Below are 23,470 nucleotides of genomic sequence, written 5' to 3'. Positions count from 1 at the left end.
ACAAGGGTGTTTTTTTGCAACTTCGATGACCAATTGAGACCAAATTTTCACAGGCTTGTTATTTTATGGTTATGATGGGATACACCAAGTGAGAAGACTGGTCCTTGACAATTACCAAACGTGTACCTTCCCTTTAATGTGGTAAAAAAGAACTCTTCGAAAAATCAATTGTTCTCATGGTAGAACCACTCTGCGAAGAAAAGAAAAAAAAGTTGATGAAGCTGCCCCTTCCGAATTTGCAGAGAAAACAAAAAATTCTAAGTTTACTGATAGCCCCCCCCCCCCCCATATTAATCATTCGATCAACAGCGTTAGACAGGGCTTGCAGTTGTGAACGGTTTTAGCAAGCACCTTTGTATACAAAAAAATTCAATACATTTCGACTGAACAAATTGTGTGCACATTGAATAGTGGAGTAAAATAGTGGTGATTTTAAGTGAGAAACTGACAGATTTTGCACACTTGCATTTTGCTCTGCTATACAAGGGAAATCGTTCACTGCATGGAGTGGAGGCTTTCATTTTTACGTTTTCTCTTCAACTATGAAAAGCCAAACGAAAGGACGCTGTCTTTCCACACCGAGGTGGAATTTATTGTTCTAAAAGGCAATAGTATCGGCAGAAATGAAAAGGGAACTGAACTTGATACAGGTGCTGTCACATATGTATGGTCGTCACACTGGGAAGGCTCAAATATTAAGCACTGAATGCGGGTAAGTTTAAATTGCAGCTCTGTATCATCGGTACCTGGCGAGTAAAAAAACACAAGCATATTAGTTGGGTGGGATTCGAACCAACGACCGTTGTCAATCTATAGATCACTTTGATGGCCGCAGGATTTTCACACTACTCGAAAAACACTGAGTAGGCCTTAACAATGCTTGGTCTTAAACCAAATTATGGAGTTTTAACACATTCGCATTGGGAAACATGACAGAGGCCTAACTTTGTTGGTGCAGAATGTAAAAAAAGTCTCAACCAAACGTCATGACTGCTATGGAATGTTTGCGCTAAACCGCGGTAACTTATCTTTGCTGAGACAGGCAGCCAGGGTGAGCGTTGAGTTTCTGAGTTACGTGCTAAGCACAATAAATATTGAATGATTTGTAAAAGAAATGCGAATTCCGTAAAGTGCCGCCGATTTCCGGGCCTCAAGCAGGAGTCATAAAACTGCCGTAGAGGGTGGTAGACTCCACTTCGATTGTGGGTTCAAATGGACTGGTATATTGTCCTTGAACTTTTTCAAACTTCACCCACAAAATTCGGGTAGGCCCGAGCCCATCCCACTTCAGCATAGGACTCGGCTCTACTCAGCGCCATAAAATAAAGGGAGTGCATTTTTATCTGGTTTAGCCATTTTGTGAAGTTTCCGTTTGTCTTGTATGAACTAACACAGTATATTCTGCGTGTTAAATAGAATAATGGATATGGTTTTTGAAACATTAAAATTGTCACATAGAGCGAATACAAACTAGAAGCGCCTACTATGGAAAACAAATCAAACAGGTATAATTAATATTCACGCACTCTCTTGCTGGCCCGGACTCAAATCGGGGGCGTGTCCCCCCATCCCAAAGTTACACGTGGTTAATTCCCTTCTGTTGTTTTTGTTGTTGTTTTTGTTGTTTATTGTTTGTTTGATTGTTTGTACATGTATACTGTGCTGACTAGGTGTCAACGTCAGAATTTTTTTATTATTTTTTTTTACAACCAGCAGCCGACCGTATTATTTTTCGCAACTTGCGATATACGGGTTCAATGCAGAGTGTGACGGACAGAGGGCGTTAACCTGTGATCCAGTACCCGAGTTTTTGGACATGTCGACACGAATCGGACGACTTCGTCAATATACACAGATTTAGGCCTAATACAAAACACACATAACCCACTTTTATTTATGTGTTCATCGGGCATGCAGTAAAAATGGTGAAGGGAAGCGTCCAGCTGGATGGAGAAAAAGGCGGTTTACTCGTGGCCAGTGGAGCACGAAGGTAAATAATTGTGTTCTCTTAAATAGGTGAATGATCAAATATTTATTGACAAACTCCCAGTAACACGGGTTTTTGTCATACAATCTTTCACTCTTGGTTTCATTTTTGTCCCCTCTGGACTAGACTGCATGTCGTATGCATCGCTTGCTAGCCGTGCACCAAAAAGCGAACATGCAGAGCATGCGCTTGTTTTTGTAGTTTCAGTTTCACGTGACGCTGACAGTCCACCAACAGTGGAAATTAAAGGTTAGAGCAGTTGCAGGAAAGTTCAACTAGATTGTATTTCCTTCCTCAAATCGGCATTTACAATTAATGTAATAATTCAACTCATGTCAAGTGTCGTTTACACTCCATTTATGACCGTCCTTTCATCATTTATGAGCTGACAACAACACTGAATTGACGAGTGCTTTCTCCGTACTGCGGGGGAAGTTTATGAACACATTGGGGTTGGCATCATTGCACTCGCATAGCACTGCACTACAAATATTTCTGACTTTCTTATTGACTAATCCTACATCCACCACTGTGTGAGACTGAGAGTGCAAACTGAAACTGTTATCAGGCGCAATGCATTACACCCAATTGGACACTGTGTAAGTTTGTTGTTTACTATTCTGAAAATTCCATGCTACCTACATGTAGCCCAGCTTGTTAAGCTGTTAATGGCTCCGCTTTTCTTTTTTTACATCGGTCTCATCACTGGAGTGGCGACAGTGATGAGACCATAGAAATAGAACCCAGAGAACGCTGAGTGTCTCATTGTGCGTGCGGTTTCGTTGTGAGACCATTTTTATGGACGTGCGTACGCCATTTTCGTAATTCGTGTATGGCAAAATATTTTGCCATACAATTTTGCCATACAATGACATCATCATCTATGTGCGCTAACATCTTGCCATTTTGCCATACGCGCGTGTCACACGATGATAATTTTGCCATACGCGCGTATTGCGCGGTATTGATACGCCGCGTCCACAGACGAAACAGAGGGTGGTCGAGCTCAGCGTTCTCCTGGTTCTATTTCTATGGATGAGACCGATGTTAAAAGCGGAGCCATTTACAGCTCAACAAGGTGGGCTACATGTACATACCCATCCATGCCGTAAGGAGACCCAGTAGAGGACGTACGTCATGGACTTTGGTCGTGTGAATAAAACATTGTATGCATAATTCATGTTTGATGTCGGGGGTTAGGGTTAGGGTTAGGGTTAGGGTTAGGGTTAGTGCTGGGTGAATAGTGAAATTTTGTTATTCGGATACCGCTGGCCAACTATCCGACATTAACCGGATATTCGAATAGTTTTTTTCGCCGCTAGAGGGCGCTGTAAAAAAAACAAAAACATTTTTTGTTGCTAGAGGGCGCTGTTCGTTTGTGAATGAGATCTTCTGGGCGGATTGATATTAGTTTTAGACAGTGTCACTCGGTTCATTCATAAAAATGACCGGATCTAATTTAAAGATGGCGATTTGCTTTTTCTTTTGATCGTGGATGGCTCTACGTGAAGGAAAACTTTTGTAATCTTTGAACTACGTCAGAAATGTCATTGTTTTAACTCTTCACGGAGGTGAGCATAGCAAAATACTTAATTAATGCTGTTTTATGCTGTCTTAATAGAAGTTTCATTAGGATTCAGACAAAACATTCATGTCAGTTGTCGCCCGACGTCTGCGGATATTCGGATATTAAAGAATATCCGGTTACTTGGTTGTAATTACAGAACTATCCGGTTTATAAATAGCTATTCGCGCCCTATGCGGATATCCGGTTAAGAAAAAAAAGGCATTCGCGGTTACGGATAGGAAAACCTATTCGCCATTAACCGGATATTCGAATAATTCGCCCAGGCCTAGTTAGGGTTGCCTCGATTTCGATTTGACATCTGACCCGACATCAAACATGAATTATGCATACAATGTTTTATTCAAACGACCAGAGTCCATGACGTACGTCCTCTACTGGGGTCTCCTTTTCCGTCTACCTGTTTTTGCACATAAAACACAGTCCAATGTCCATAGATTTACTTTACATTTTGATCTTACCCCCAAAAAGTTACAGCTACACAGTTTGAAGATAGTGATATTTATAGAAGGCCTCCCTTAAAGTATTATTAAAAAAAACATCGTCACGAAAAATTGTTTTAGTTTACTCAGGTGCCGGGGAAACCTGCGGCACTCAGGATTCCCAAACCACCACTGGAAGAATTTCCTGTGTTTCCTAAATAAACAAATTAAATTCCAGTTTGCATTTCTTTCAGAAGTTTTCATCCAAATTTCAAATTGGGTATTTACCAGCAAAAATGGTATCTGAAGGCATTAATTTTGAGCACTTCTTTGATTTCAGTCCATTACATTGGTCTACCGTGTTTGTTTAGGCTCAACTGATCCATCAAGGAATGGTTTCCAGGGAAACATTTTTCCACCACTATAGAAATCCTGGGCAGAACCCTGCGGTACAGAACAGATAATGAAAATAGTGACAACAACGTACGAGCAATATTATTTGTTGTACTGTACAACAGTGCCAGCACTATACCAGCATAATTTAGACATTGGCAGTGCAATGTAAACAATTTAGCATTGGTTTAATTTCTTGATCAAGGTCATTGTTATTGGCCAAAAATGTTCAGTCATACGAAGCCCCTAAAGACATCGATTAACAATTTGTTTTTATTTGTAAAGATTTTTGAAATATTAGGCCTTTTTCAAAACATTTTAAAAAACATCTTTAACAATAAAAAGTTGAGTTTGTAAACAGCAAAAATAATGTTTTGTGCCCTGGAAATATTATTTTATAATTCTCTAGAAATAAAATGTTGTTCCTTTCAAATGAATGAAATATAACTCTGAGAAAATGAAATGTATTTAATAATAAACCGTTCAAAAAGAACGGTTTATTATTAAATACCTTTCATTTTCTCAGAGTTATATTTCATTCCCCAAAAAATAATTATTACTTTGTTACCTCTAAATGATATTTTAGTTGTCCTTAAAATAGTATGGTTCAGCCATTATACACTTTCGGAGAAACAGAAAAAAAAATAAAAGTTCACAGATTTACAAATAACTTACAGGGTTTCATAAGGTAATGGTAAAAGACTTCTCTTGAATTATTTTTCCATGAAATGCGTTATACTTTTTGAGAAAACATTAAAACAATCATCAATTCTCGACATCGAGAATTACGGATTTACTTAAACACATGTCATGACACGGCGAAACGTGCGGAAACAAGGGTGGGTTTTCCCGTTATTTACTCCTGACTCCGATGACCGATTGAGCGTAAATTTTCACAGGTTTGTGTTTTTGTACTATAAGTTGTGATACACGAAGTGTGGACCTTTGGACAATACTGTTTACCGAGAGTGGTCAATGGCTTGAAGGCTGTCGACACTTTTGGTAATTACTCAAAATAATTGTTAGCACAAAACCCTACTTGGTAACGAGCAATGAGAGCTGTTGATAGTATAGAACATTGTGAGAATCGGCTCCCTCTGAAGTAGGGGAGTAATTTTCCACGAATTTGATTTCAAGACCTCAGAATTAGATTTTGCGGTCACGAAATCAAGTGCCTGAAAGCACACAATTTCAAGTGACTTGGTCAGGGTGTTTTTTTCTTTCATTATTATCTCGCGATTTTAACGACCAATTGAGCTCAAATTTTCGCAGGATTGTTATTTTATGCATATAATGTTGAGATACACCAAATGAGAAGACTGGTCTTTGACAATTACAAATTAGTGTCCAGTGTCTTCAAATTTCACATTAAATTTAAGCAGTAGTTGTGACAGATTAGGTTGTATTGAATATCAGGTGAAGTACACATAAAAAGGCCTTGATGAAAAATTGTCACCTATTTCTAACTGCATCCTCCTGCACATGTTATGTAAGATAAGGTGATTTTTCCTGCATTTAATTTTGGAACATACATTTGCAACATACATGTAGTGGTACATTGTATGTGTACATGTACCTCAGGAATACTCTTTGGTTGCACTGAGTGCGCGCGATGCGGCTTAGGCATAATATTTGAAAATCAGAAATGAACCATGACATTTGCAGAACCTCTGAAATTTCACACTAAAGCAGGCCTAGACTGCATTGACACAAAAGAACCACACACATTTGTCATGCCTGCACTTCGGCAGTTAATTTGAATTTCTATAGGGGGCCTACAGCTCACTGGAAATAAAAACAAAATCTGAAATTTCACGGAGATTGCACTGTCTGATTTTTAGCAGCATTTGATATGAAGAAAGGGGGCTTACAGGGACACAATGCCTTGGAATGTTGGTCCATGAAAAGTGTTTGAAACCATTTGTTAAAAAATGCATGGTTAGAACATGTAGAAAGGTGTTTTAAAAGTAGAATATATAACGATCCACACAAATATGCCCCATAATTGCATGGTTTTCCTTATATGTCGTGAACTTAACTAGCACGGCACGCCATTTTGTGGAGGTCAAGTTTTCGACTCCATAAAATGGCCAACCGTGTAAGTTCGCAAAGTAACAGGAAAACTATGCAATTTCAAGGCATGAGTGTGTGGATCATTATATTCTATTTTGCATTAAAATCATGTCAAGTCACCTGTATGATTGTGAGCAATTGTTTACATACAAAAGCAAAGAACAGGTATTCTCTTCTATTACTTAGGGTGGAAAGCCCTGTTTCTATAAGCCTGCTATTGTAGGGTTGTTCCTGTCTCCTTTGATGAAGCGTTAGCCTTGTGGCATACCTCTGCACCTTTTCTAGTCGAGTCTGGTGTTTAACACGATAAATATGCCAAACAGGAGAACAATAATTTAAAAGAGGTAAAACAATAGCTGTTACAAAATTAACAAAAATGTTTGCTCCTCATTTACAAAAGAAATAGGGCCTGCGTGTATATCCAGGCCTGCTACATCATACATTGTATGTAATGGTTCTAAATGTGTACATGTACCAAATAGATGTTTATCTACTTCGACTTTAAAGACACTGGACACTATTGGTAATTGTCAAAGACCAGTCTTCTCACTTGGTGTATCCCAACATATTATGCATAAAATAACAAGCCTGTGAAATTTTGAGCTCAATCGGTCGTCGAAGTTGCGAGATAATAATGAAGGAAAAAATACCCTTGTCACACGAAGTTGTGTTTGTTTAGATGGTTGATTTTGAGACCTCAAATTCAAAATCAAATTTGTGGAAAATTACTTCTTGAAAACTATGTCACCTCAGAGGGAGCTGTTTCTCACAATGTTTTTAATGCTATCAACAGCTCCCCATTATATACTCGTTACCAAGTCAGGTTTTATGCTGATAATTATTTTGAGTAATTACCAATAGTGTCCACTGCCTTTAACATGGTAGAAGCCCAGGCTCTGTTCATGCCTTTGTACATACATTGAACATGTGAAGTCCAGAGTCAATTTATTGAAACAAACGTACGGTTCTGAATACCAAGCAGATAGCTTTAAAGGCAGTGGACACTATTGGTAATTACTCAAAATATTTATTGGCATAAAACCTTACTTGGTGACGAGTAATGGGGAGAGGTTGATGGTATAAAACATTGTGAGAAATGGCTCCCTCTGAAGTGCCATAGTTTTCGAGAAAGAAGTAATTTTCCACGAATTTGATTTTGAGACCTCAGATTTAGAACTCGAGGTCTCGAAATCAACCATCTAAACGCACACAACTTCGTGTGACAAGGGTTATTTTTCTTTCATTATTAACTTCGATGACTGATTGAGCTCAAATTTTCACATGTTTGTTATTTTATGCATTGTTTAGATACACCAACTGTGAAATGAAGGCTAGTCTTTGACAATTACCAATAGTGTCCACTGCCTTTAACATGCCAGTAGACATGTTAAGTCCACAGTCAATTTATCTGGAGATATTCCGACAGCCTTTTAGTGGTTTTGAATCCTGGCTTGCAGTTGCAGGAAGGCCAAGCTTTTGTAATGTAACCTCTGGCATGTATGGCTGTGTAAATCATGTGTAAACATTGTAATGGCATTTCACCTTAGGAAGGATAGTTGCTGAACGACACTGTCTTCAGCTTGCAGAATAATTTTAGAATTTTTCAGAGAAATGCAAACGGATACAAAATGTAACTTCCTTACTCTTAACTTTTCTGTATTTTGCCTTGTACTTTGTGTAGCCGTCAATTTTAGCTCTTGTTATCATTGCAAACCTAATACCATGTACATGTTGTCCTTAGTCCCTAAAAAATATAGGATTTGAATAAAAAATATAGGATTTGAGGCATTTCATGGTGAGGTATCAATATATTTTGTTTGCGGTAACACCATGTGTGTATCGACTTGCCAAGTAGAGTTTGTTTTAAGAGAACTGTCTTTCTTTTTGCTACTACCGTGGAGTAGATGTTCCGTAGACTTCTGAATGAAAAAAGAAATGAATGGAAAACTTGAGTGCCTCAGAGTCTGTAGTCTCGTGTCAGTGTGTTTAGTGATTTTAAAGGCAGTGGACACTATTGGAATTTACTAAAAATAGTTATTAGCATAAAACCTTTCTTTGTGACGAGTAATGGGGAGAGGTTGATGGTATAACACAGTGTGAGAAACGGCTCCCTCTCAAGTGCCATATTTTTCAAGAAAAAAGTAATTTTCCATGAATTTGATTTAGAGACCTCAAGTTTAGAACTTGAGGTCTCGAAATTAACCATCAAAATGCACACAACATCGTGTGACAAGGATTCTTTTTCTTTTCATTATTATCTCGCAACTTCGACGACCGATTGAGCTCAGATGTTCACATGTTTGTTATTTTATAAATGCTTATGTTGAGATACACCAACTGTGAAGGCTAGTCTTTGACAATTACCAATAGTGTCCACTGTCTTTAAATCAATTTTTGCCAACGTTGACTGTTTCTCAACACTGAGGACTGAAACTTGGTCGAAACACTTAGAACTCGGACTTGTAGTGAAAACTTTCGTCGGACTCAGAATAGTAATCATTTACAACACTTAGGACTCAGACTCGTACTCAACACTGGGTACTTAGAATCTAATTACTCGATGCAGTATTTCAAACTGATGTTCTCAGGAAAATGTTCATATAAAAGTAAGCTCTTGTGTTTAGAAATGATATTGTATGTATTCAAATGTTATGACTCCAAATCCAAAGGTTATTGGAAATTTCTATCGTAGGCATGGTGTCACTGCAAACCCAGGAGTTTGAACTGTTTTCCCACCTTGTGAAGTTTCAAGTCACACTCATGCCTCGCAATAACCATAGGCACCCACAACAATTGCCATGGTGCCCTGTGCTTTTGCTGTGGTGCCCTTTGCAAAGTCCCCATACAAACTATAATTTTCCTCATGTGTCCCCTCCTTATGGGAGGAAAATTGATGTACCCCTTCAAAAGCAAAGTTCAAGGCCGGCACTCAGGTTTTAAAATTACTATTCTACATCACTCAGAAATTGCAACTCCCTGATTTACGAAAGTCCCCCTGTTTCTTTTTCTTTCTGTACCTTAGTTCAAAGAACAGCAATGGCACGTTGTTCTTGTGTTGTGGAGTTGCTCTCCTGGCTGCCCTGAGTATGGGCTTTGCTCTGGGCTATTCATCTCCTGCTGATGTGGACTTAACAAAGAGTGGTATACTGAGTGAAAGTGAAGCATCTTGGTTCTCGGTAAGACAGTTTGACTTTTTTTGTAAAGTAGATATTTGGACCGGGAAAAAACCCACAGCACCCATAGCAATAGACCGAAGGGAATAACCCCTTTGTTGCTAAATTGTATGAAAGTGGCCATCTTGTAGGGCAGTCTGTATGCACGTCTAAACGCATGTATAATGAAGCACGCAGCACACAGCGCTTGGTTTGATTTCCACAGCACATGCGCGCACACTTGCAGACGCCTTGTTGTAGGGCAGGTATTTGAATGGTGAATAACCCCTTTGTTGCTACGAAAGTGGCCATCTTGTAGGGCAGGACGTGTGCCGCGTCTAAACGCATGACATCAATGAAATACGTAGCAGACAACGTTCCTGGTTTGATTTCTACAGCACACGCATACCCCTGTACACTTCTAGCACACACTTACAGACACCATGTTGTAGGGCAGGTATTTGAATGGTGACATCATATTCCATACGGTCTATTGCTGTGGTGCCCTCTCCAAGGTTTCAAAACTAACATTTTCCCAAAAGAAGTTCCTCTTACCAGAGGAAAATTGATGCGCCCCTTCAACATGCTCTAGAGGGTAGTTCAAGTCCTACATATTTAATCGGCCTTAATTTTCCTTCTGGATAACCATTCAATATCATTCACTGTGGTTTTGAATTAAAGGGAATCAAAGTCATGGAAGTGCAATTCTGTTTGCTGAACTTAGCACGAAAATTGCTTACCCTTAAACAGCCCTCTATGAAAATGGGCCCTGGGGTCAATTTCAGGAAAGAGTTAGGACTGGTCCTAGCTTAGGACTAGTCCTAGGAGATGTTAAACCCGTATGGCTAGTCCTAAGTTAGGATGAGTAACTCATGAATCCTAATATATAAGACTAGTATTAACTCTTTGTGAAATCCACCCCTGGTCATACTGTACAAACTTGTATCTTGTAATGGGTAAACCAAATAATACATGTAGCTGGTTCGTGACCCTGCCTGATAAAACCTTGACAATTTTTATTCTGACAGTGGAGAGGTTTCGCAAGTGTACGGATACACAATACCGATACGTCAATACTTGATGTGTTCCCGTGACGCGTATCAGCGACTTTCGTATGTTGCACACATTATTAGCTATGGATACAGTGAGCTCATACACGTCGTAGAGAAACCATACTGTTTTGCAGCCTTTTAGCTGTCTTTATGTCCCAGATCAAAAAAAAAAAAAAAAAACAGAATTGCTCTCACTGGTATCGTGTTTGATGTACATTGTAGATAGAAGATTGTGAGTCATTTGTGAGCAGAATGATGAGAAAATGCAGAGTATAAAACACGGGTATCTATAGGTCAGGCTTGTCGGGAAAACACTCAAGATGAATGTGAGCGCACTCAAGTGACAGTGTATCTGTAATGTATCTGTATCCGCACGCTTCCGAAACCTCTCTAATATTTTGACATGTACTTTTCAGTCTCTTTTGAACATCGGGGCCATCATGGGTGGACCAATTGCCGGGTACCTCCTTGGCAAGATGGGACGCAAGATCACTTTGATGATGGTGTCTTTGCCGTTTGTTGCTGGCTGGGTGTTGCTAGCGGCTTGCAAGACGGTTGCTCCGCTGTACATCGGACGCATTCTGACTGGTATCGGAGCTGGTATGGCATCGTTGATCACTCCGGTAAGTACAGAAGCCCCGGGGCCGTTTTTCACAAAAAGCTAAGATGCGTCTTAAAGGGAAGGTACACGTTTGGGAATTGTCTTCTCACTTGGTTTATCCCATCATTTATAAGCATAAAATAACAACCCTTTGAAAATTTGTGCTCAATCGGTCATCGAAGTTGCGAGAAAATAATGAAAGAAAAAACACCCTTGTTGGACGAATTTGTGCGCTCTCAGATAGGAATAAAAGACTTCTAGCTAGAAGTCTTTTATTATTGTAGTGAGAATTACCTCTTTCTCAAAAACTATGTTACTTCAGAGGGAGTTGTTTCTCACAATGTTTTATACTATCAACAGCTCTCCAATGCTAGTTACAAAGTCAGTTTTTAAGTTATATTTGTTTCGAGTAATTACCAAACGTGTACCTTCCCTTTTAATAATTGCAACTCAATATTGTAGTTGCCAGGCAAAGTGTTGTGTCCCAATACAAATCACTAACAATTTGTCTTACATAGGATTTGAAACTTTGCATGGTGGAAATATGATATAGAAGGTTTGCGGTAACACCATGTAATGACTATCTCTAATGAGTTGCGGGTGGTTCTGAAAAGAACCGTTGGGTTCAACTCGACGATTCGATCAGTGTGCTCTGATCGTCTTCTGGAGAAAGCATTTGTCTTACGATTAACTTTATTGCTCTGTGAAATCGGGCCCTTGAAAACTGGAAACCGGATTTATTTTATTTATTTTTTTAAACCTAAGTTGTTATTGCCATTAGTTTTAACAGTGATAACCAAGCCATAACCTTCCCTCTAAATAAAGGTTTACATTGCGGAGATGTCAAGTCCTCAACTTCGTGGTTTACTTGGTGCCAGCTTTCAGCTCATCATCACTGCAGGGATACTGATTGTCTACGCTCTCGGTGAGTACGAGTACGTTTTACTTAAAACCGGATGCAGTACTTTGGTACGATGACTCGGGGGCATAGAATAGTGTGTGGTGGCTTAGGGGGGTCAGGTGCACGTATGTTTGTTGTGTTTTGGAATCTAAAGTTCTTTTAACTTTGGACATTGAAGTGATTTTTGCCTATAGGCTTCATGAGTCTGTTTAATTTGTTGACAACGATAAATATACTAGACATGCCAGAAATACCAATAAAGTGTCACACTTGACGGGTGTTCTACCAATCAAATACCAAGGATCTATTTCTGCAGTATATACTAGGCATGCTAGGTAATAGCATACAACTTCGACAAATACCAGACCACTTGAGAAAATCACCACAAATTGACATGTTCGTCTTTACAGGGATAGCATTTAACCACGTGTGGCTGGCCATTACTGGGGGCTGCCTTGCGGCTCTACTGGTGGTCCTGATGCTGCCGATGCCCGAATCTCCTCGCTTCTATCTCATCCTGCATCAGAGAGAGAAAGCCATGGAGATACTGCGATGGCTGAGAGGACCCTCAGCTGACATCGACGCAGAATGCCGTGAAGTGGAAGACGCCTTGGACAACTCAAATGTAAGTGGCAATTGATGGTTTTATATCAATGTGTGTAAGCACTGTATACTCATTACTTTCCAGAGTTCTTTGGAAAAAGTCAAGACGTCGGTGGAATTTGAACCCAAAACCTTTTGAAGTTGAAGAAGATACCCTAGATCAATTTTCTGAATTGGGACGCCCTATAACTAGGTTTTCAGTTCACAAATAATAACTAAGCAGTTCACATTCTTCAACAAAAATTAAAGAACCGTTTTTCAGTTCAGCTGACATCAACATTCAGTATTTGCCTGCAAGGTACACTGTGGAGCTATGAGACCAAGGGTGGATTTCACAAAGGTAGTCCTAACTTTAGGACTAGTCCTAGGCAATGCGAAGAGATAGGACTGGTCCTAAGTTAGGATGAGTTAGGATGAGTTACTGGTCCTAACTTAGGACCAGTCCTATCTCTTAGCATTGCCTAGGACTAGTCCTAAGTTGGGACTACCTTTGTGAAATCCACCCCAACTCCTTTTAAACATCTATAACTAAGGAATGGTAAACCTGCTGCTGTTGCGCAATATGCTGCCAATCCAGCCAGGAATACTTGCCAAACCCCTTGTCTTTTCGTTGAGTGCACTGGTTGCTTTAACACGCATCCGAAGGATGCATCAATAATGGTTAAGTTTCTTGCTTAAGGAAACAAGTGTCACCAACACCAATCTGCTGAACAGATACACCAGGGCCCAATTTCATAGAGCTGCTAAGCACAAACATTTGCTTAGCATGAAATTTCTTCCTTGATAAAAACAGGTTTACCAACCAAATTTCCATGTGATTTTCAGGATAAGCAAACAAAAGCTGAATAACAGTAACAAGCACTATGTAATAAATGGAAATTTGGCTGGTAATCCTGTTATCAGGGAAGAAATTTCATGCTTAGCAAATTTTTGTGCTTAGCAGCTCTATGAAATTGGGCCCTGTACACCATCAGTAATAGTAATCTTCTTTTTTTTTTCTCTTTCTTTTTTTTTCAATTCCAGGAGAAATTTTCCATGAAGGAGTTCACCAACCCGTCGCTCTTTAAGCCCCTACTGATCTCGATCGCGCTGATGATCTTTCAGCAGTGCAGCGGCATCAACGCCGTCATGTTCAACGCCAAGGACATCATGGCTGCGGCAGTGACGGGGATCTCGGCCGACGTGGCCACCGTCATCTTGGCTGCTGTGCAGGTGGGAGCCACCTTCCTGAGCGTGGTGCTCATGGACGTGGCTGGACGCAGAATTCTGCTGACTGTTGCAGGTAGGGGTTCATTTCATTAAAAAAAAAATTGTAGCTCTTATGAATGTTAAAGCGCTCACTATGATTTATGTGTTAAAAGTAAAAGACCACAAGAGACACTGACTGCTTAAATTTTAAATACTTAGGTGTGTAATAAATTAAAATTGACTGGAGCGTAATCAACAACTTCTGGTTAGACATGGTATTGAATAGCATCTGACTGGCACCCCTGCAGCCGATTTCACAAAACACTAGGATTAATCCTAACTCGAGTTAATAATAATAATAATAATAATAAGACATTTGTAAGCGCCTAATGCAAAAGCCTCTAAGCGCATTAAAGAAACAATAAAATAAACAATGAGAGAAAGATACAAGATACAAATAGGCAAATTTCAAAAAAGAAGCTTTAAACAAATGAGTTTTCAACAAGGAGTTAAAACATTGTAAAGTATTAGCTTGGCGAATATGCACAGGAAGACTATTCCAAAGAAACGGTGCGGCGTAAGAAAAAGATCTGTGGCCATAAAAAATGGAAGAAGCTCTAGTAGCAGAAAGCAATGACTGTCGTAAAGTCCGAGTAGGGGAATAATAATGAACAAGTTCAGATAAATAAGCAGGAGATTGACATGTTTGAGCCTTGAAAGTTAACAGAAGAATTTTGTAAACTGTTCGAAACTTAACTGGGAGCCAATGCAATTGCATTAGTGCAATTGCATTAGTACAGGTGTAATATGGTGAGAACGAGGCAGACAAGAAACGAGGCGAGCAGCAGTGTTCTGTACACGTTGAATTTTAGCAAGATCTTTATCGGGGAGTCCATACAGAAGTGAATTGCAGGAATGACGAAGGCATGAACAAGACGAAGATTAGTTGCTTCATCCAGGTAGTGGCGAATTTGTGATATTTTCCTAATAGCCATGAGAGCTCCTTTGCAAACATTGTCAACATGTCTACTCATGCACAATGATGAATCCATAATAACACCGAGGTTACGGGCAAATTCAGATGGTTCAATGACAGACTGGGCAATTTGTACTGTTGGCGGAGAAATCTTTTTTTGCGAAACGAGATCTCAAAAATAAAACCTCAGTTTTTGAGTCATTCAAAGCAAGTTTATTTGACAACGCCCAAGAATTGACATCTTGAATGCACACTTCAACTTTTGCAATGGCAGAAGCGCGATCAGCTGGATCAAATGTAATGTAAAGCTGGGTGTCGTCAGCGTAAGCAACACTAGAAATACCATGGGCAGCAATGAGGTCTTGCAAGGGTGCACTGAACAATATAAATTCAAGTGGCCCAGCTACAGAACCTTGTGAAACACCACACCAGAGATGATGGCGATCTGATTTAACATTGTTGATGAGAACATGCTGGGTTCTGTTGTTCAGATAAGAAGAGAACCAGTTAAGGGCAGTTCCAGTAATTCCATAGCGTGAAGATAAACGTTGGATGAGATGCTCATGGTTGATAGTGTCAAATGCAGCTGAAAAATCTAACAGCACGAGGATTGCTTCCTTATGGTTGTCCAGTCACGTAAGATTTCGTCCTGCACACAAACAAGAGCAGTCTCAGTACTGTGGAAAGGACGATAAGCAGACTGCATTTTAGCATGGAGGTTATTTTCATGGAGATAGTCATGAAGTTGACTAACAACAGCACGCTCAATCAATTTGGAGATGAATCTCAAGTTAGAGATAGGACGATAGTTTGACAAACACTCTGGGTCCAAATGTTGCTTTTTCAGAAGTGGCAGGATGCAAGCCTCCTTAAGATGATCAGGGAAATGACCAAAAGACAAAGATCTATTAATAATCTCTGTGAAGACTGGCAGCAATTCAGAATAACACTCCTTAAAAACAGATAATGGCAGAGGGTCCAGCTTGCAGGAGGTAACCGAACATGATTTGATCATCTTCATCACTTCATCAGAAGTGACTACACGAAAAGTGGCGAATGACGAAGTACAATGATCATGAATGTCAACGGAGATGGGTGGAGGATGATTATTATCAAATCTGCCATACAGTTTCTTAATTTTGTCTTCGAAGAAACTAGCGAAATTGTTGGCAAGATCAACAGGATTATCAAAGCTTGGAAGCTTTTTCAAACACTTCGGAGAAGAAAGCTTGTCAATAACACGGAACAGACTTCGTTGGTTGCACTCGGATATTTGATGGCGATGATAATTAGATTTACTATTGTTTACAAGGTCTCTGTATATAATACACTGTTCTTTATACAACTCATGATGCACAGCAAGGCCAGATTTTATCCACTTTCGCTCACGACGACGTTTCACTTGCTTGGCTGCACGGATAGGATGTTAGGATGGGTTCAATGCGTCCTACGTATTTGGATAAGTCTTAAGATTAATCCTAAGTTAGGAAGAGTTTGGTGAAATTGATGGCTGAACAAAGATATGATGTGTGTCTGATGGTGCAGGGTTTTGACAGCCTCCACCACGGTTCTATGGATTCATTCACTCTTATCACCGGGAGGGTTGAAAATAAGCGATTGTCAAAGGTGAGTGAAAACAGCGACAGACGAGTCAAGACCCTTCTGTTAAAGTCCCTCCGGGCGAGTCAAACATTTAAAACATGCAATGCACGAATTAGTCTGGCTCTCTCCTCCTCGTTCTACATGTCGACAACAATATTGGCGAATGAGGAAATACACATCTCAAATTTCCGGAATTGGAATATGGGTTTTGAAATCTAATCTCAATTTCCTTCCGATTATATTTCATGCTAAATTTTAATCTCAAACTCGTTAACACATCGCTGTGGCGGCATAATTTTTTCCAAACCAAAGGGCAGAAATTCAACGGAAGGTAAACGTTTGGTAATTACTCAAAGCAAAATTAACTTAAAAACTGACTTGGTAACGAGCATTGGAGAGCTGTTGATAATATGAAACATTGTGGGAAACGACTCCCTCTGAAGTAACGTAGTTTTTGAGAAAGAGGTAATTTCTCACTAAAATAATAAAAGACTTCTAGCTAGAAGTCTTTAATTCCTATCTAAAAGCACACAAATTTGTCCAACAAGGGTGTTTTTTCTTTCATAATTTTCTCGCAACTTCGATAACCAATTGAACCCAAATTTTCACAGGTTTGTTATTTTATACCTATGATGGGATACACCAAGTGAGAACACTGGTCTTTGACAATTACGTACCAAATGTGTACAGTGCCTTTAAGGGTTAAGATTGCCCAGAGTGGCAAGTTTGCAAAACTCATTTTTGCTATTTGTGTGTTTAAGGGTGTTTTTTGTTACTGAACGCTTCAAAAATTGTGTGCACTTTTACATTTTGGCTAGTGAAAAAACTTGTGGTTGGGCAAACATTTTGGTTGACTTGTCTGGCCAGTGTATGTAACAAAAATTAAATCAAACCTCTGCCTGGACAAAGTGTAAAATCAAACTTTTTCATCTGCCTTATCTTCACAGGAGTCAGCATGGCGATAAGTTCCGCAACATTCGGACTGTACTTCCAGCTCAAACAAGGAAACCATAACAACGGGACGAATCTCACTGGTGACTTCATCGACGGGATGCTAGACGGCGGCAGCAACGAGCCCAACCTCAGCTGGCTCTCCCTGATCAGCCTCGTCGTATACATCATCGGGTTCTCCATCGGCTGGGGCCCGATCCCTTGGCTCCTAATGTCGGAGATATTCCCGTCGAAGGCTAGAGGCGCGGCCAGCGCCATCGCTACGGCAACCAACTGGGTGTTCGCTTTTATCGTCACAGTGTCGTTTAAGTCGATGGAGGTAAGAGTGTGACTGTGTTACCTTTCAATAAAAGCCAAAAACCCAACAGTTACTATTTATAATTATTTACATCAATCCCACCCCAGTAACTTGCTGTAATTTGTTTTCACAGAACTCGGGAAAGTACTGAGTATACTGTGGTTCAGTAATTTCCTGAGTTCTTTGAAAGCAAATCACAGGCATATTACTCAGGTGGGATTCGAACCCGTGACCTTTGCAATTTTAGAGCAGTGCCTTACTAACTAGACCACCGAGATTGCCCGGCAGCTATTTTTTTAGCAGCGCGGCAGGTACTGCAACAATTTAAAATCTATTAAAAAGTAACTATTTATTTATCGTTTTTAATTTGTCTAGCAAATTTACATTATAAATATTGTTTACACAATGTATGTTTTTTGGTTGTGATCTTTTTTCACCTTTTTCACTGTACATAAACTTCATTATTTTCTACAGCTGTGTTTGTATTTTTGATGTTGTCTCTGTCTCTTTGTTTTATTCTATTGTGTGATCGAGGGTCCCCATTTAGTGGGCCGGGGTGCCTGTTCAGGGTTTCGCTTTTATACCATGATGATGTTCTTTGATGTACACCAATGTATGTGGAATCAAATTTTAATGTTCGGCATTAAAGGTGATAAACTAAACTTAACTAGCACAGGAGTATCCTGGGCCAATTGAATTGCCCTATTTTTGAAACTGTGCATAGGCCTTATTTTTATGCATTGATGCAATCACACTGCCATCTTTATAGAGATCAAATGATGATGAAACAATGGCAAACAAACAGCTAGGTACGTGCGGTGCTCATGATCAGCCATGGGTGTATCATGGCTGAGCTGATTAAATGACAGGACTCAAGCTCTAGGGTTTGTGTTCGGCAGAGTGTGGGTTCGAGTCCCGGTCATGATACTTGTGTCCTTAAGCAAGACACTTTTTGCAGCGTCCTTCAGATGGGATGTCAAGCCATACGTCTAATGTTTATTGTGTCTTCTTTGTTTCTTTCTTGTTCACATGAAACGCTAGCCCAATCAGTTGTTAATTAACCGTCTCCCTGTGGGCCCTGGCATCGATTTTACAAAGAGTTAGGACTCGTCCTTAAAAACTTTAGACTAGTCCTAAGTAAAAACGAGTAACTCGTCCTAACTCTAGATAAGACTAGTCTTTACTCTTTGTGAAATCCACCGCTGGATACATTTATAACAAGAAAGTACACAAGAATACAATATAAAAGCAGTCATTAATTACCTACAAGACAACATAGAGTCCTTTAGATTATAGAAGGACACAGTTAGGCCTAGGAGTAAAAAAAGAAAACAAACGATTAACGGATTCATCTTAAATCTTTATCTTTGTTTAATTTTGCCCTTTCAGCACGCACTGACAGATCACCATATTAGGTGGATATTGTAATAAAAATATATATTCGTTATTTATTATTATAGAGTCCGAAGATAGACACAATGAGGCCTAGAAGTAAAACAAACAAAACAAAATTAAAATAATTGATGGAAATATATGACGCTGCTGACGCTACTTCTTAAATCTGCTACTTTGTTCAGTATGTAATTGCCCTTTCATCCTGCACTCACGGATCACCTTATTAGGTGGATATTGCGCAATATAAATATTGATTATTATTATTTACTATCAACGAGGCCTAGGAGTGAAACAAACAAAAAAGATCAAAATGATTGACGGAAGGATATTACGCTAATTTCTTAAATTTACATGTTATCTTGCCCTCTCAGCATGCACTCACAGATCAGGGAGTCTTCTGGCTGTACTCTGGTGTCTGTGTCTTAAGCATCATCTTCGTGCTGCTCTTTGTCCCCGAGACCAAGGGGAAGACTCTGGAAGAGATCGAAGCTGAGTTCCAGAGCGGCAGTCGGCATGTCCGTCTGGAAACTGACCCAAATGATTACAACCCAGACAAAGGCAGTTAAATCGGTACTTTATTCAGTTTTCTTGTTCTAAAACCTACACTGTTAACAATTTATGATGATGTCTTTTTTTGACTGATCTTTTAATTTGTCATGGCCTGAACTACTTGAAAGGAATGCTTTAGCTCACAATCATACACCTTCGGACCCTTTCTGTGGCAAAACAGCATAACTAAAAAAATTACATTCTGAGAAAGGCAAGTTTTTTTGCCATACAACGGGATGAAAGTCAAGTTGACAAAAGTGTTAAATGAAGCTGAAAGAACATGATATATTCACATCCATACATAGTATGCCTTTGATATTTTGAAATGGAAAAAGCGCCCTCACTTTACCCACAAGTGATCTTATATATACGGAACAAAGTTTGTTGATGATTTGCCATAGAAGGCCGCCTTGCACGTTATCGTATTAGAACTCATGTAAATGTTTGGCCACATTCAAATGTGGATACTGGTCTTTCACAATAATTACCAATGTTGTACACATGCTTTGAGCTAATCTTTGTCATCTGGCTCTGAAGATTAGAAAACTAGTGTCTCGTTATGGCGGCTCAACCTTTGGACTGTTTTATCTGGAATATGTCTCTTTGATTTGAATCCACTTCAAGGGTTTTTGTACACTCTGCATGACACTAAACACACACACACATCCACAGATTTACATTAAACTTACACGGATTAAAGATAACGATGGCAGTATAGAAAGGGTTCTCCCATGCGCAAACTAAAAACCATTTACAATGCTCAAGAATGCACATCAGGGTACTTAGAGGAACACGTTGCCTTGGATCGGTCGAGTTGGTCTTTGAAAAGCGTTTGTAACCGTTTTTTATAAAATGCATATGGGTAGAAAGATGTTGTAAAAGTAGAATACAATGATCCACACAAACATGCCTCGAAATTGCGTGGTTTTCCTTTTACCTCGACGACTAACACGTCGGCCATTTATGGGGGTCAAAATTTTGACTCCCATAAATGGCTGACCGTGTTAGTTCGCACAGTAGAAGAAAAACCACGCAATTTCGAGGCAAACTTGTGTAGATCATTGTATTCTACTTTTAAAACATTTTCCAACCATATGCATTATATAAAAAACGGTTACAAACGCTTTTGTTTTGACCAACTCGTCCGTTCCAAGGCAACGTGTTCCTTTAAAGGGTGTATGAACTTTTTCCTAACAAAAAACACAACGTCCACAGATTTACATTAAACCATTCCTCCATGATTAAACTTACACAGTTTGAAGATTATGATAGTAGAAAGCTTCCCTTGAAATTTTACTTACTGAGGTGCTGTAGTTTTTGAGAAATGAGTAAAAGTAGTAATTTTCGTCTCAGTTTTAGCATGTAAAAACGCATTAAACAGTTATGCTATGGTTTTGGTATAATATCATAACTGGTTAAGGGGATTTTACATGCTAAAATCATTTTGGTCTCATGAGACCAAAATGATTTTGTGACTTGTTTTACTCATTTCTCAAAAACTACACCACCTTAGTTAGTAATATTCGAAGGGAAGCTTTCCACTATCATTATCTTCAAACCCTGGAAGTTTAATGTAAATCTGTGGACATTTTGAAAAAGTACCCGAATCCTTTAAAGGCAGTGGACACTTTTGGTAATTGTCAAAGACTAGCCTTCACAGTTGGTGTATCTCAACATATATGCATAAAATAACAAACCTGTGAAAAGTTGAGCTAAATTGGTCATCGACCTTGCAAGATTATAATGAAAGAGAAAAATACCCTCGTCACACAAAGTTGTGTGCGTTTAGATAGTTGATTTCACACCTCAACTTCTGAACGTTAGGTCTTGAAGTCAAATTCGTGGAAAATTACTTCTTTCTCGAAAACTATGGCACTTCAGAGGGAGCCGTTTCTCACAATGTTTTATACCATCAACCTCTCCCCATTACTCGTCACCAAGAAAGAGTTTACGCTAATAATTATTTTGAGTAATTACCAATAGTGTCCACTGCCTTTAAAGGGAAGATACACGTTTTGTAATTACTCAAAACAACTATTAAATTAATACATGACTTGGTAACTAGCATTGGAGAGCTGTTGATTGTATACAACATTGTGAGAAACGGCTCCCTCTGAATTCGCATAGATTTTGAAAAATGGGGCAACTTCTCACTTAAATAATAAAAGACTTCTAGCCAGAAGTCTTTTATTCCTATCTGAAAGCACACAAACTCGTGTAACAAGGGTGTGTTTTTTTCTGTTCATTTTCTCCCAACTCCGATGACCAATTGATCTCAAATGTTCATAGGCTGGCTATTTTATGCATTTGTTGAGATACACCAAGTGAGAACACTTTGATAATTACAAATATAGTACCTTCCTTTTCGGAAGACTTCATTTCAATAAAAAAAAACTTAAAGCCATTGGACCCTTTCGGTTCAGAAAAAAAATAAAAGTTCACAAATTTACAAATAACTTACAGGGTTTACAGAAGGCAATAGTGAAAGACTTCTCTTGAAATGTTATTCCATGAAATGCTTTACTTTTTGAGAAAACAGCAAAACAATATAAACTCTCGTTAACGAGAATTACAGATTTATTTTAAAAACATGTCATGACACAGCGAAACGCGTGGAAACAAGGGTGGGTTTTTCCGTTGTTTTCTCCCGACTCCGATGACCGATTGAGCCTAAATTTTCACAGGTTTTTTATTTGATATAGAAGTTGTGGTACATAAAGTGTGGGCCTTGGACAACACTGTTTACTGAAAGGGTCCAATGGCTTTAAAAAACCTTTTTGCACAAATTATGTGCTTTAAGATGCTTTGAATTTGGGACCTCACAAATTCAATTCATATATTTTAGAGAGAAATTACCTCTTTCTCAAAAACTATGCTACTTCAGTGTGAGCAGTTTCTCACAGTGTTTTATACTATCAACCGCTCTCAATTGCTCGTTACCAAGTAAGCTTTTATGCAAAAAAGTTATTTTGAGTAATTAGCAATAGTATCCAGTGCATTTAAAACTCTTTCAATCATTCATCAACAACAGGGTTAATCTTTTCTTTTTTCTTTTTGATTGTTTAGTGAAATGGGCTGGGATGACTGAATTCCTCTGTCATGTCTGTGGCTTTTCAACTCAGTGCAGTGTTTAACATTAAAGGTATTACAAATCTCCCATAATGAAATTATGAAGAAATTTTAGAAAATTTTATGTTCATCAAACTTTTGAGTTTGAGAAAGTTTAAACTCCTCTCTGCCTAGTTGAGGATTTCATTCGGAAAATACATACATGTACATTGTATAAGTCTTTTTTTAAAGAAAACAGTATCGTAAAAATGTGTTGCACCAAGACGACTCTGAGCATGGAATAGTGTTCACTGTGAAATGCTTTTACTGTACCAGTCAGGCAGATTTATGGATGAATACCTTTTTCTTACAACTGAAAGGAACATATTGCCTTGGATCGGTCGAGTTGGTCTTTGAAAAGCGTTTGAAACCGTTTGTTATAAAATCCATATGACTAGAAAGATATTTTAAAAGTAGAATATAATGATCCACACAAGTATCACTTGAAATTGCGTGGTTTTCCTTTTACCTCGTCGACAAACACGGTCCGCCATTTATGGGAGTAAAATTTTTTACTCCCATAAATGGCAGACCGTGTTAGTTCGCAAAGTAAAAGGAAAACCCTGCAATTTCGAGGCAAATGTGTGTGGATCATTGTATTCTACTTTTGAATCATCTTTCTAACCAATATGCA

The 23,470-nt window shown here is 39.0% G+C and overlaps 1 protein-coding gene across 2 annotated transcripts; it reads left to right on the top strand.

Moving 5' to 3' along the window:
- The first annotated feature begins 1,903 nt into the window (after window positions 1-1,903).
- Window positions 1,904-23,221, top strand: LOC139949955 (solute carrier family 2, facilitated glucose transporter member 8-like). 2 transcript variants are annotated; one of them, XM_071948545.1, is made up of 9 exons: window positions 1,904-1,990; window positions 9,483-9,636; window positions 11,081-11,287; window positions 12,091-12,190; window positions 12,577-12,791; window positions 13,793-14,051; window positions 17,483-17,805; window positions 19,551-19,749; window positions 22,795-23,221. In XM_071948545.1, exons 1-8 carry the CDS (start codon window positions 1,923-1,925, stop codon window positions 19,743-19,745), a joined length of 1,521 nt encoding a protein of 506 aa, XP_071804646.1. In that variant the 5' UTR covers window positions 1,904-1,922; the 3' UTR covers window positions 19,746-19,749; window positions 22,795-23,221. The 2 variants fall into 2 exon arrangements, with proteins under 2 accessions (XP_071804646.1, XP_071804647.1); XM_071948546.1 differs by lacking the exon at window positions 1,904-1,990 and adding an exon at window positions 2,105-2,586.
- Window positions 23,222-23,470: the final 249 nt, after the last annotated feature.

Source organism: Asterias amurensis, chromosome 17 (assembly GCF_032118995.1).
Source record: "Asterias amurensis chromosome 17, ASM3211899v1".
Lineage (NCBI taxonomy): Eukaryota > Metazoa > Echinodermata > Asteroidea > Forcipulatida > Asteriidae > Asterias > Asterias amurensis.
The sequence above is the reverse complement of the archived record's forward strand: the minus strand, read 5'-3'. Positions and strand labels throughout refer to the sequence as shown.